Source organism: Muntiacus reevesi, chromosome 6 (genome assembly GCF_963930625.1).
Source record: "Muntiacus reevesi chromosome 6, mMunRee1.1, whole genome shotgun sequence".
Taxonomy (NCBI): domain Eukaryota; kingdom Metazoa; phylum Chordata; class Mammalia; order Artiodactyla; family Cervidae; genus Muntiacus; species Muntiacus reevesi.
In genome coordinates this window covers 89,063,753-89,077,439 of record NC_089254.1, presented here as the reverse complement: position 1 = coordinate 89,077,439, position 13,687 = coordinate 89,063,753, and the positions used below count along the sequence as shown (strand labels likewise).

The 13,687-nt window shown below is 43.0% G+C and overlaps 1 protein-coding gene across 1 annotated transcript in view; it reads right to left on the bottom strand.

Moving 5' to 3' along the window:
• Positions 1 to 13,687, bottom strand: part of LOC136170340 (carboxypeptidase A4-like) — a 47,202-nt gene that overhangs the window by 657 nt on the left and 32,858 nt on the right. The window contains exons 5-10 of the mRNA XM_065938492.1: positions 10,529 to 10,630; positions 8,609 to 8,713; positions 7,734 to 7,844; positions 6,500 to 6,590; positions 4,899 to 5,098; positions 3,707 to 3,791 (exon numbers count right to left, since the gene is read on the bottom strand). Coding sequence (XP_065794564.1) covers positions 3,707 to 3,791; positions 4,899 to 5,098; positions 6,500 to 6,590; positions 7,734 to 7,844; positions 8,609 to 8,713; positions 10,529 to 10,630 — 694 coding nt within the window. The remainder of the gene's footprint in view (positions 1 to 3,706; positions 3,792 to 4,898; positions 5,099 to 6,499; positions 6,591 to 7,733; positions 7,845 to 8,608; positions 8,714 to 10,528; positions 10,631 to 13,687) is intronic.

Here is a 13,687-nt window from a genome sequence, read left to right as displayed (position 1 = left end):
CTGGCTCTGATAGAGCCGGCTGTTATGTTGTAAGAACACTCAAGCAGACCTTTATAAAGAGGTCTATGTGGTGAAGAACTCACTGGCAACAATTAGCAATCACTTGTCAGGCACCAGAGTGAGTCTGAGAAGCAGATCCCTCAGCCCCATTAAGCCTCTAGATGACTGTAACCCTGGAAGACATCTTGACTGCAACCCCCTGAGAGCGCCTGAGCCAGAGCCATCCAGCTAGGCAGCTCTGGAGTTCCAGACCCACAGAAACTGTATAAGAAAATTTATGTTTATTGTTTTAAGCTGCTAAATTTTAGGATAACTTTTTGCATCTCAAGAGGTAACTAACAACACAGAGAGAAGGAAACACTTGGGACTTCCCTTTGTCAAAAGGCTGAGAAAAGGCAAAAGGCCTGTTTTCCTGCTTCTTCCAGTCAAACTCAACTACAGCAGAAGCTGGATAAAGACGTAGTGTAGATGATAGTGAATAATAAAATACCAATGTCAATAGCAGCTATCATTTGTTGAACATCTACCATGAGCCAGTCATCATACTGGTAAGTTTACATTTACGATTTCATTTAATCTTTAATAAATCAGTGAGGTGGGTATTACTGTCCTTGTTTTCAGATGAGAAAAAAATCCAGGCTCAGAATAGAATACTTTGTCTACGAAAACATAGATGGAAAATGGCAGGGCTGAAATTCAGATCCATCTGATGACAAAGCCCATACTTTCTTCAACCTACTTGGGGTTCAATTAGAATGTTTATATATATGTATATGTATGTATATGTATATATGTATGTATGTATAATATGTATATGTTATATATATATATAATGTGTATATATGTAAAATATGTATATAAAACATATGGTGGTGGTGGTTTAGTTGCTCAGTTGTGTCCAATTCTTGTGGCCCCATGGACTGTAGCCCATCAGGCTCCTCTGTCCATGGGATTTCTCAGGTAACAATACTGGAGTGGGCTGCCATTTCCTTCTCCAAGGGACCTTCCTGACCCAGGGATTGAACTTGTGTCTCTTGTGTTGCGGCAGTCTCCCGCGTTGCAGGCGAATTCTTTACCAACTAAGCTACCAGGGAAGCCCATAATATACACATGTCTGTTAAATGAAAATATGGGTCCCTTCATTTTTCTATTGTTCCTGAAGGTTGTTTCTTATGATACCATTTGTGATTTTCTAGAGATGCTGCTTCAGCTGCAATTACATGTTCCCTAAGGTTACGGAATAGGCTCTCCTAACCTCTGAAATTCCTGTGTAACTCCTACAGCTTTTCTCTACCTTGATAAAAATGCTGAATAAAAAACAGACTATGGCACCAGCAAGTTACATAGGAAGCTCAAGTATTTCAGAACAGGTTTTAAATTCAGGAAGAGGGCAAGAGGACCTCTGCTGAACAAAGTGATCAGATTCAAGAACTTCACTTTACTTGGGTCCTTGCTAAGTCTACACACCTACTCTTTTTTAACAACTGGGAACATACTAATAACACTGGTGTGCACACTCTATTTTTCAATTAACAATTGAAGATTATTTCCTATTAGCACATACAGATCCACCTCATTCACTTAAGGGCTGCATAGTGTTTCACTGTAAATGAGGTAAAGTTGCTTAATCATGTCTGACTCTTTCTGACCCCATGGACTGTAGCCTGCCAGGCTCCTCTGTCCATGGGATTTCCCAAGCAAGAATACTGGAGTGGATTGCCATTTCCTTTTCCGTTTCACTGTAGGAATGCACTAAATATATTTTTATCCAGTACTCTACTGATAAACATTTAGGTGCTTCCCAGTCTTCTGTGACTAAACAATGTTGTCTTGAACATCCTTAAAACTCACAATCTACCCATGAGCCAAACAAGCTCAAAGAATTTGTTTCTAAGCCCTTAGTAGATCAGAATCTGTGAAGAGGAGAGGAAAGGGTTGCTAGAGGAAGGTGGCCCAAGGAAGGAGGCATGAAAACTCTAGAAAGCAGACACAAGAATTAAAGAAGCAAAACAAGCTGGGCTGTTCAGCAAAAGGATTGAACAGTCCAATACAGCACAGAAGGTTTTCAAGATACCACAACTGACATTCAGAAGGCCACTCAGTCATGAAGAAAGGAGCTTAAATCTCTTCTACATGCTCAACGAAGGCAGGAGAGTGTGAAAATCCATTTTAGAATTATTTATATTTACACAAATACAAACAATTTGTATAACTGAATAATATATACAAATTTTATAATTCATCTAAAATGTATATTGTAATTCATCTGAAAGGATTAATCTAAGGAAAGGGTCAGCACTTGAAGGGACAAATGTCAACTACTTACATCCCACACACCCTCACCCAGAGAGTTAGAGTGTTTTCATACAAAAATTGATTTCATTTTGGGGAAGAAAGGAGGGCAGGCAAAGCCTATAAAAAATACAGAAGATGGGCTCTTGAAAGAAGTAGAAAATATTATGTCTCTTGATAACACTCAGGAGAGCCTTTCTCCTATTCTGTCGGAGCAATCTGATGAGTATCTCTTACTTTGGGCACAGCTTATGTTGGGAAGAAGACTGTTTTTGATATGGGAAGAAAAGGCCATTCTTTACACTGGCATTTAGACCCAAAGACCAGGACTCTGGTAACCTGCAGAGATCTTTGGAGAGGACCTCCTCAGAAGGCTCCTGCCAAGTTCCTTTAGCTCTCTTTGGCATAGGGCTCAGTTCTAACTAATTAAATAGAGGGTGGTGAACCTCTCCTGATGTGTTTGTTCTCAGAGGTGTTCCCATTCAACAAGTAATGATAAACCATGAGTAATTACTAGCTTGTTGATGCAATTAGCAACACAAACATCAACATCCTGCTAAGTGCTTTATGCAGCTTAGTGGCATGTGAAATATAGACAAGAGTGCTGAGGTCACAGTACAGATGAGGACCTAGGAGGTGGGATGGAGAATCTTCACAGAAGAGGAAGACAGAGGAGAACAGCAGTTGAGGGCAAAGTAAGTAGGATGGGAGAGGGAGTTACAGTATGGAAAAGGAAAGAAATATCAGCAAGTTTGCAGGGGCTTTGAGGGCAGACCAACTGTTGGAAAACTATTTACAGAGGAGGCACCAGAGGGGGAAAAGAAGGGCACTTGTTTGAAAGGAGCTTAGCTCCCCATGTTTTGTGTTTCTATTTCCCATTTATAGCTAGGGCCTTGGAGAATAATCATATCTTTCAATCTGATCTAAAAATTTAAAGATCAGATCACAGAATAATGGAACTAGAAGGATCTCAGCAGGAATAGAGTGAAATGCTCAGGTGAAACACTTCAGGGAGAAACCAAAACAAGAGTATTTCCTGAAACTGAGACTGAGTTGTGGATGATGGGTCTCAAGACCCTCGTCAGGTCTGGAGTCTTCATAGAGGTTTTTTTGTTTTTTCAGCTCAATGCTAATGACTGTCCAGAGGACCTCCTAAACCAAGCCTGCTATGCATGTGTTCATTTCAGACAGGAAGGTGAGGGGGTCCCCTCCATGCCCTGGTACCACCACCCCAGTTTGATGAAGACGGTTGCCTGCAACAACTACCACCACACAAACTTGACATAAATTCAGCCTATCACTAGCAACGAAAACAGGTTACAATATAAAAAAAGGCTGTCTTGTGGTTCTTCTCCAGCTTCAAGTATCCTCTCCAAGTGTTCCCTAGTAACCAGTAAACTCAGGGAGTACTTACAGATAACGGAGAAGATAGAACCCACTCGGTACTGAGTGCCCGACAAGGTAGCCAGAGCTTTGGCTGTATTCTTCGCCACCATATCCTAGGAACGGGGAGATCATTAGAGTGAGAAAGAACGGACTCTGAAGCCAGATGTTCCTCAGCTGTTCTGTACTGCAGTGGATTGGAAGATTCCCGAACCCCCTCCCACCCTTCCCCCACACCCAATGTTCCCTTCCAGTCTCCTTCTTTCCCATCCGACCAGAGCCAAGGCCTAACTATAAAGTGAGAGAAATGTAATGGTTCCTCCAACTCCTTCTATCACATCCTCAGTTCTTTACTTCCAGTTTGGGACCAGGGTAAGCAGAGAGGTGGAGGAAGGCCAGATAAGTGCTCTGAAAGCAGGTGTATTATAAACTCAAGTTGGGGTGCTGTATTGCAGCTCTTTGCAGATCTAGAGGGCTGCTCACCAGCCCATTAGAAATCTAGTAAAGGTATCACCATATTCACCTAACCTGAGGGAAGGGAATGTCATGTTCATGAAGACAAGGGAAAGGCAAGTATTTCAAGAGAAAACCTTTTAAGAGTTTGGGTGTTCTCAGAATGGAGGTGGAGACAGGGCCCCCATATATGGATGTGCCCTACACAGAGAACCTGCTGGAAACCAGAATCTAGGCCACACCAAGTCATAAGCCCTTAGCTGTGGCCCCCGGCAGAGGGGCACACTCAAGCAAACGAGCAGAGAGAGAGGCCTGCAGTCACTCTGCAGGAGTCAGACCCACTCCAATCAGTCCGCTCTAAGTGTCTCTCACATCCTGGGGTGAATCACTGCATGCCGTGCGGAGCAGCCCCAGGCCGTGGCCTACATCCTACTTAAATTCTACCATATCCCGAGGGAGGAGCACCTCGCCCTTGCCCACCACAAAGCAGGCCACAGTTCCTGACAGGCAGTGAATCTGCAATACATTTTGGTCAGAAAGACAGGTGAGAAGGAAAAACAGCATCCAGTGTGGATCTTGGAACTCACAGCAAACACAGAAGTAAGGAGGATCATCTTCTTCCTGTTCCCAGTAGGCCTGATGGCACATTGCAGAGAACAGAGAGAGAACCCTGGGCCCTTCTGGAAACAAGCCCAGGTCCTGGACTTTCTCTAGAAAGCTCGAGAACCACCACCGTAGCAGCACCCAGAGGAAACACACACACCACTTACCAGCTCATCCGCATCCTGGGCCCTCGTAGCTGTGTAGCCATATGGATACAGCACCATCTGTGAGTAGCTGTGCAGGTCGATGAAGCATTTGAAGTTCCCATGTTTTTTAATGAAATCTGCCACTGATTTCACCTCCACTTCTGAATGGGGATGAGGTCCATGATACACCTCAGAGCAAGGGTCGGCAACGGATCCCACTCCTGTGGGGAGTGACCCAAGCAGAAACGTTAACCCAACGGCTATGGAAATAGAAATGCAGGATTCTCCATCCAGAGGAGAGGCAGAAGGCATGCACAGGCCACTGCTGGCTGCCCTGAGAATCTATTCCACAATGTATATATATTGTGGGGAGGGTGTGGAAGTGGGGTGCTGAATATGCCAGTGTTGAGCAGGAAAATTGATAAGACTCCTTTAAATGGATAGAGATGACCTTGTACTGTATCACCAACAATTAATGTCATATTTTACAATGAGTAATTACTATGTATTCTTGATAATTAATATGAATACTAATTAATAATGAAAATGACTCCATTTATTCTGGTGTCAACTAATTCTCTTGGTTCAGATCTTAATGGCCAAGTGCTGCCAAAAATAATCTACTGTTGTGGCTAAAATCTCTTGATTATTTGACAGATATTTAAAATTATTGCCTTCTGTATTACTTCACAATACAGCCCCCTAAGGTATCTGACACGTTTGTGAAAGCATCCCTGTTGTGACTTAGCTTTGATGCCCTCAATTGCCACATTTTTTTTTAATTGCCACATTTTTATCAGCTCCTTTCCCACAGTCACATTATTTTTCCCCCAATGGTTTGTGTGGTATTTCTATGCAAGTAAGAAATTAAAACCATTACATTAAAACATCACATCAAAAGCAAAACATCAGTACAGCTGTGGAACAGTGAAAGAGAACCACCAGAATCTGGAATTGAAAAGTGAGTTTGGATCCTAAATCTCATCAACCGTATGTTCTTGAGACTGTCGCTGAGCTTCCACTGTCCCATTTCCAGTATGAAAACTCACTCTCTAGGTCAGAAGAATAAATAATACACGGGAAGTTATATACCATATAGTTGGCACTACTGTGGGGGTGATTTTTAAATAGCTGGAACTCAGAACCCACATCTCCTAATTCTCATTCTCTTTCCATAACATCACAGAGCAGAGGTTCATATTTATACATCTAAGGGTAAATTGCTCTGGTTTAATCTTCACAATGTCATCTAGACTGTTGGGGTAATAGTGCTAATTGCTCTCTTCTGTGTTACCACCAGGAGCCCTTCCACCATTCAGTAACTTACCCAGGAACCGGGACGGCCAGGTAGAAAGTCAGCCCGTGGATTTGTATAAGATAGAATAGTTTTAAAGATAATAGTGTTCTCTCACGAGGACAGAAACTGCTCAGTCATTCCCTTTCAAAATTACAGTGAACAATAATATAGAGTGATACATAGAGAGAATAAGGAATTTGCCCAGTTTCTCAATGAACCAGCAATGGAGACAGCCTACAAACCAGTTCCCTCACTGCCAGCTCAGAGGCCTGAGGACCAGACTACCCAGAGGTATCAGGATTTAATAACTGTCTCCCCCACCTACCTCCAAAACTAGAATTCCAATTTCTATTTGGATCAGTACCAATGCAGGTGCTTCCAGGATTTACAGACCGTGTCTTCCTCCATAATCGGTTCTGAAAAATTCGCCAAGGAAGAAACGGCATTCAGAGATGGGTCAGGGCACAGAAGAGGTGAAGGTTTTCTTTGGGGGCCTATGATGGAGATGGCACCATGGATGGGGCCAGCTGCCTGAAGTTCTGGAGGCAACTTCAGAGATCTGGCAGATCATCGGGGTTTCAGCCCTCACTAACTGCAGTCTCCTCTCCTTCCCCAGAAGGGAGAATTAGCCTCCTGACTGGGAGAAAAGGACTTCCTCCAAATGACCTGATACCACCTGAATCCACTGAATAATTCAGGGCTTCAGTCAGAGTGGAACAAATGGACATTATGGGCCTCAGTGATAACTGACGTGACAGCAAGTGCACAGGAACTATTTAACCCTTGCCTAAAAAATTAACCTGACTCCAATCAAGCATCTAGATCTGACCACAAGTGAATAGGAAACATGGGGAATGAGGGAATAAATTAAATGGTACAGAACAAAGAAGTCATCAGGCAAATTCAGAATGTGACACATTCTACGTGACAACTTACTTGGGTTTCTCCAACAAATGAATGACATTCTAAAAGACATGTGGGGGTAGGGTGGGGTTGGGGAAAACATTGTGCAATAAAAAACTCTGCATAGTTGTAACAACCAAACACAGGTACAGACCTTATTTGGATCCTAATTTCAACAAATTGACTCAAAAGATATTTTAAAGATAATTAGGGATATCAGATGATATTGAAAAACTTGCATCAAATTTTTTTTACTGTTGACAGTGGTGTTGTTTTAATTATCATCAGCTAGAGATGAATACTAAAGAAGTTCTGAATGAAGTAACCTGATGTCTGGGATTTGCTTTAAAATATGTCAGAAAAAAAAAATGTGTGGGAGGGAAAGAAATGAAAAGAAGATTAGTAAAGTGTTGATAATTGTTCAAGATCCATAATAGGGAGTTCACTAGACGATTCTCTATGGAAAAAAAAAAAAAATTCCCTGGTAACCCTCAGCCCAGAGAATGACTGGAAAATGAGACCCCCCCAAGGAAGCTCCTAAAGTGCACATTTTGGGGAATTTTTATCTAAGGTCATAGATCTATGCAGTCACAAAGCAAGGAAATTGACAAACAGGTCTTAACTCCAAGCCCAGCCCATCTGTCAGTATTACTCACGTGAGTATGAGTGTATACATATCCATCAGGATTGGCCACCGGCAACACGAAAATATCCATTTTCTTCAAGATGGAGGTGATGACTGAATCTTTCCCATAATCACAGGCAATCTAAGCAGAGACAACATGCTTGTCAGCTATGTCTTTGCAGGCTGGGTTGCTAAGTCTAAGTCAGAGCATCTTCCCCAGATGCCCAGCTCCTAGAACAGCATCTACCCTCTGGCAGTCTCCCTGCCACCTTTGTAGGTGCAGCCCTCTGCAAAGCCCAGTGCACTTCAAAATCTGAGGGAACATGGCTACCTGATGACATCAACTTCAGTGAGTCCTGGGCTGCCTGGTTCATTCTTCCTTCCAGGGGGTAGGAACAGGGGAAGGGAGAACCACACATCATAACAGTTATTAGGAATATGAGCCCCTGTGCTAGGGTTGGGGAAGATGGATCCTCCACTCGCACCACCCCTCCTCCCCTGGAAGTGGCTTAAACTAGACTTTCCAGACGGACAGAGCATGGAGACAGCATGAGGTCCCTGAGGGCCAGGGGAGCCTGAAAGGGACTGAAGGTAAAAATTATCTGAGCCTCGCTGCTGAGAAGGCCCTGCTCCCTTCCTGTAGGACTGACTATGTGTCAGTGTTTCGGGGCCACCTCTACAGCTCCTTAGTATGCTCACTGCTATGAGCGGACTTTGCCATTTAGCTAAACTATGAGGCTGACTGTGGGGCTCTGATCTTTTGTTTCTCCAATTTGAATAGACTCCCTCAGCCTATTGTTCCTGTGAGAGTGCCCTCCTAACCTACCCCCCCAGGTACAGCTGCATAGTACAGTACAGGGCACCCCCGGCCCTACAGAATTCTGGGCTAATACTAGGTGACATGACCTTTCTCGCGGTCCAGATTGCCGTGGCCGGTGAGATCCACTCCCGGGCATGGATGCCTGCATTCAGCCAAATGGCTGGCCGCCATCTCCCTTTTCCAGTGCTGAACTGGAAGGAAAAAGAGGCCAGAAAATTACCCTCCTGTCTGGCGTGTCTCTACTCACCTCTCCTCTCCTCTTCCCAGCTCACCCCTATTCATTTAAACCATTTAAGATCATTCAGAGACCAAATGTTCCTGAGGGTACCATCCATTTATCAGGTTTCTCCAGGTCGGGGAGCTTAATTAGCTGACTGGCAGGGCCCAATTGCAGTACCACAGCTCCAGGCAGCTTGAACCACTCCAAGGTTGGAAGCAAATGGGAAGGGGAAACAATTGCTATTGTGAATTATAATGCCAGTGTGATTAGAGATAATATTTTGTCTCTTAAATGGACTTCCCTGGTGGCTCAGATGGTAAAGCGTGCCTACAATTCGGGAGACCCAGGTTCAGTCCCTGGGTTGGAAAGACCTGGAGAAGGAAATGGCAACCCACTCCAGTATTCTTGCCTGGAAAATCCCATGGATAGAGGAACCTGGTAGGCTACAGTCCATGGGGCCGCAACAAGTTGGACATGACTGAGTGACTTCACTTTCACTTTATGTCTCTTGAATGACCTCAAATGGTATCTCAACAGAGAGAGACACAAAAGTGCATGAATCAGCCTGTTCTAGCTGATACCATAAATGAAATAAGTTTTAAAATGAGGAAGGGAGGGTTCACTATTGCTCACTGCATGAAATGAATTCTGACTGCTAACTTTTAGTGTTGGGCCCCCTTGGGTCAGAGGTTGGTGCTAATGAAGCAAAGGTCTCCATCAGTTGGCAAATCATCTAAATTTATGTAGATTATTTGACAGCAACCAGCTCAAAGGCAGGTCTTCTCCCACTGATAATTCCACCATTGCTGTAAGCCTGGATCCCTCAGGACCTGTATGGATATAAGGGTTTGACAAATTCTAGGCACCATCACTTGTTCCATGGTTTATATCTCCAAATTCCTTTTTATTCATTTGGCTGGATTATTTATGTAATTTATGTCACTGCCATAAATTCTTTGCCTCTTTTGCCAATATAGACCTAAAATCTGTTAGAAATATCTGGAAATGAGTCTTGATGCAGCCAAGGATCATAGACTGGGCTTAAAACTACATCAACCCCAAAATTACCCTCCTAGATTGCTTTTCCAATAAGTACCCCTAAAAAGCAGAATGGAATTTTTAGACCCATCCCAATTTGTCTTCATATTTACAGAAGATGGGAATGGAGGTAAAAGACTGTGGCCAATCTGAAAGCTTTCTGAAATAGTAACCACCTCCCACTTCTTTCATTTTTTAAGTTTTATTAATTTTCTTGACTGCCCTGGGTCTTCATTGCTGTGCATGGGCTTTCTCTAGTTGTGGTGACTTCTCTTGTTGCAGAGCAAGGCTCTAGGGCTCACAGGTTTCAGCAGCTGCAGGCTCAGTAGTTGTGGCACACAGGCTCCAGCACGTCGGCTCAGTAGTTGTGGGGCACGGGCTTAGCTGCTCCTCAGTTTGTGGAATCTTCTCGGATCAGGGATTGAACCCAGGTCCCCTGCATTGGCAGGTGGATTCCTAACCACTGGACCACCAGGGAAGTCCACTCACCTCTCCTTGATCCTGCCTTTCGGCCAAAACTTGGAAAGGGATGTACTCCTTCTAACTCCATTCACAATAAGCAGAAGCAGGGGACCCTGTGTCAGAACAACTCCCAGCCTGAGCAGAGGTGTCCCCACCTCACCCTCCTCCCTGAAGCCAAGGAGGTCCTGACAAGCTGCCCTTTTTAAAAGAGTGAGGGCTGAGTCCTAGACACAAGGAACCAGGAGCCTGAGTCCAGTCGGGCCCTTCAAGGTGCACGGAACCTCACCTTCAGTACATACATTGATCGGTTCTCAAATGAGTGCCCAATCGTCACTGTGCTCGCCAAGCGAGGATAGTATTTGACAATGTTGTCCATCTCTTTGTGAATCTGAAGTGTGAAAAAGTAAACACAGGGGCATTTAAAAAATTTGTTCAGCTCTAGACAGGTATCTGCGAACTTTATTTTATTGATCTTAACGATTTTTTTATAGTCCCCTAACCTTGGGGTTGACAATATGAAACGCTTATTATTAAGCAACTGCCTAAGAATCCATCTCTATGATTTTCTAGAGAAAAACACATTTTATTTGTCCACAAAATTATAGTCCATTAAATCAGAGTAGAAACACTTATACAGATACTGCTCCGAAAGTGTGGCCCTTTGCACTATACTAGTCTAGGCCGTATATTATCACCCTGCTTACTTAAGTTATATGCAGAGTACATCATGTGAAATGCTGGGCTGGATGAAGCACAAGCCGGAATCAAGATTGCTGGGAGAAATATCAATAACCTCAGATATGCAGGTGACACCACCCTTATGGCAGAAAGCAAAGAGGAACCAAAGAGCCTCTTAATGAAAGTGAAAGAGGAGAGTGAAAAAGCTGGCTTAAAATTCAACGTTCAAAAAAACTTAAGATCAAGGCATCCGGTCTCAACACTTCATGGCAAACAGATAGGGAAACAATGCAAACAGTGACAGACTTTATTTTCTTGGGCTCCAAAATCACTGCAGATGGTGACTGCAGCCATGAAATTAACATACTCTTGCTCCATGGAAGAAAAGCTGTGACCAACCTAGACAGCATATTAAAAAGCAGAGACATTACTTTGCTAACAAAGGCCCATTTTGTCAAAGCTATGATTTTTCCAGTAGCCATGTATGGATTGAGAGTTGGACCACAAAGAAAGCTGAGTGACAAAGAATTGATGCTTTTGAACTATGGTATTGCAGAAGACTCTTGAGAGTCCCTTGGATTGCAAGGAGATCAAACCAGTCAATCCTAAAGGAAATCAGTCCTGAATATTCATTGGAAGGACTGATGCTAAAGCTGAAGCCCTAATACTCTGGCCACCTGACGAGAACTGACTCATGTGAAAAGACCCTGATGCTGGGAAAGACTGAAGGCGGGAGGAGAAGAGGACAACAGAGGACAAGATGGTTGGATGGCATCAAGGACTCAATGGACATGAATTTGAGCAAGCTCCGGAAGTTGGTGAAGGACAGGAAAGCCTGGTGTGCTACAGTCCATGGGGTCGCAAAGAATCAGACAGGATTTAGCAACTGAACTGAACTGAGTCTAGATAATCAGCAAAGGCCCCATTTAGCCAAGGTTCTTGAAAGAACTTTTTTTTCATCTTTTATTTCCATCACTTTTTTATCACTCTTCCCATCAGTTAGAAAGAAAATTCATCATGTATTATGAATACATATAATACCACACAAGTATATTATGTACATTATAAAATAAAAAATAGAAACAAAAGTTGTTACATTAATAAAATTCAAATATATATAGAAATATAAATAGAAATTGCAACAGTTTATTCCTCCAACCCAATGGACTATCTTGCTTACACCCCACTGTACAAGCACTCCACTTTGGGAGTGATTCTTCTAAAGACTTTGATCTCTCAGTTGAAGAGCTATAATAAAGCAAGGTTATAAATGCTTCCATTTGCTTTCAGAAAAAAAAAAGGGAGGGGGTTGCTTTAAGAATGGAATTCATCCACCTTAGTTGTTCAAACTTTCTGAGGGCTGAAATAAGGAAATAAATGAATTTATATTTAGACCTTAAATTTGAAAGAAGGAGTTTTACAGAGAAAGAAAGTGTGCCATCAATACAGAATAAAATCAAGCTTAAAGGGTTTATCAGACTTGCAGTCACTATGGCAGATTGAGCAAGAAACTCGCTCTCAAATATATAGGCAAGTCAGATAAAATACTATGAAAATGAGTCCCAGGCAAATTTTAAAAAGCCAAAAAAAAAAAAAAAAAAAGGAAAAATTGTGCCAGAAATGAAGAGAGAGCAAGCTAACAGAGTACAAGACAAAAGATGAAGCCCCAGGGCTAGATGTCCGTCTTAGGTTCTGAGGGTTTACAGCAAAAAGGAGGAAGGCTTCCTACAGGAAGAGGAGTAGAGGGCAAAGGACGCTGCCTGGAGCAAGGAGCAAGTTCCAACTTGTGAGCTGGAAAGTAGTAATTATGGCCTTGAAAAGGGCCTGGAAACTCTACCCACAGACCCTAGAAAGTGGAGCAGAAGCCAGATGCCTGCCCGGAGTCATGAGAGGAAAGACAGTTACTCAGGAAAAGTTAGAACAACAAGCTGTGTCCAGACAGGGGTTGCAAATTCACAGTGCCAACACGAGGGGAAAGCTTACCGACAACAATAACAAAAGTAACTGCCACCACAACAATATGCACAAAGGGTCTGAAATTAGAAACCCTGGCAGAGACAAACATGAAATTCCCTTTAGAGACCTAAGAAGGCTCAAGTGATTGTGAGATATGTGCTTCTAAAAGCTGTTTTTAGAAAGAACTGAATACAAGCAGCCTTATGCTGCAAGCCAGATGACAATGATACCTCAAGTCAGAACAAAATTGAGTGGATAGGAATGTGAGGCTCCTGCAGCAGGCAGGTGAGGGGATGGTGTTTCCAGAATCTTGGGTGACATTTGCAACCTGTTAGCTCAACTCGGGAGTGCCCCATGTTAATGAGGCTATCATCGGGGGTTGGATCCCTGTGTGGGCCTCAGCTCCATTTTTGTCCATGGCCCTGGACTGAACTTCTAACTTTATCCAGCTGTTTTGCAGATGTATGTCACTCGTCACAAGAGGGATCAAGGGGCAGTGTGGCCAAGTGTACACAATAAACAAAGCTACTGACAATCCTGGGAAAGAAGTGGAAAAAAAAAGCTTGGGAAAAAAAAAAACCTCATCTGAAAGAAAAATAATTCAAAGTATATGCCTCATGAAAAGCATGCCAGGAACTCTATCTTTGGATATATATTCAGCTATAGGAAACAGAATACCAGTTTAAATTGGGGGTTTGTTCCTGAGTTAGTAGAGAGTTTCCAGACTAAGGAAAAAAACATTGAGGGGCCTAAGAAAACCATAGGCTACGTGATCCAGTTCTATGCCAGTCTTTCTTGGTTCTTCAAATTC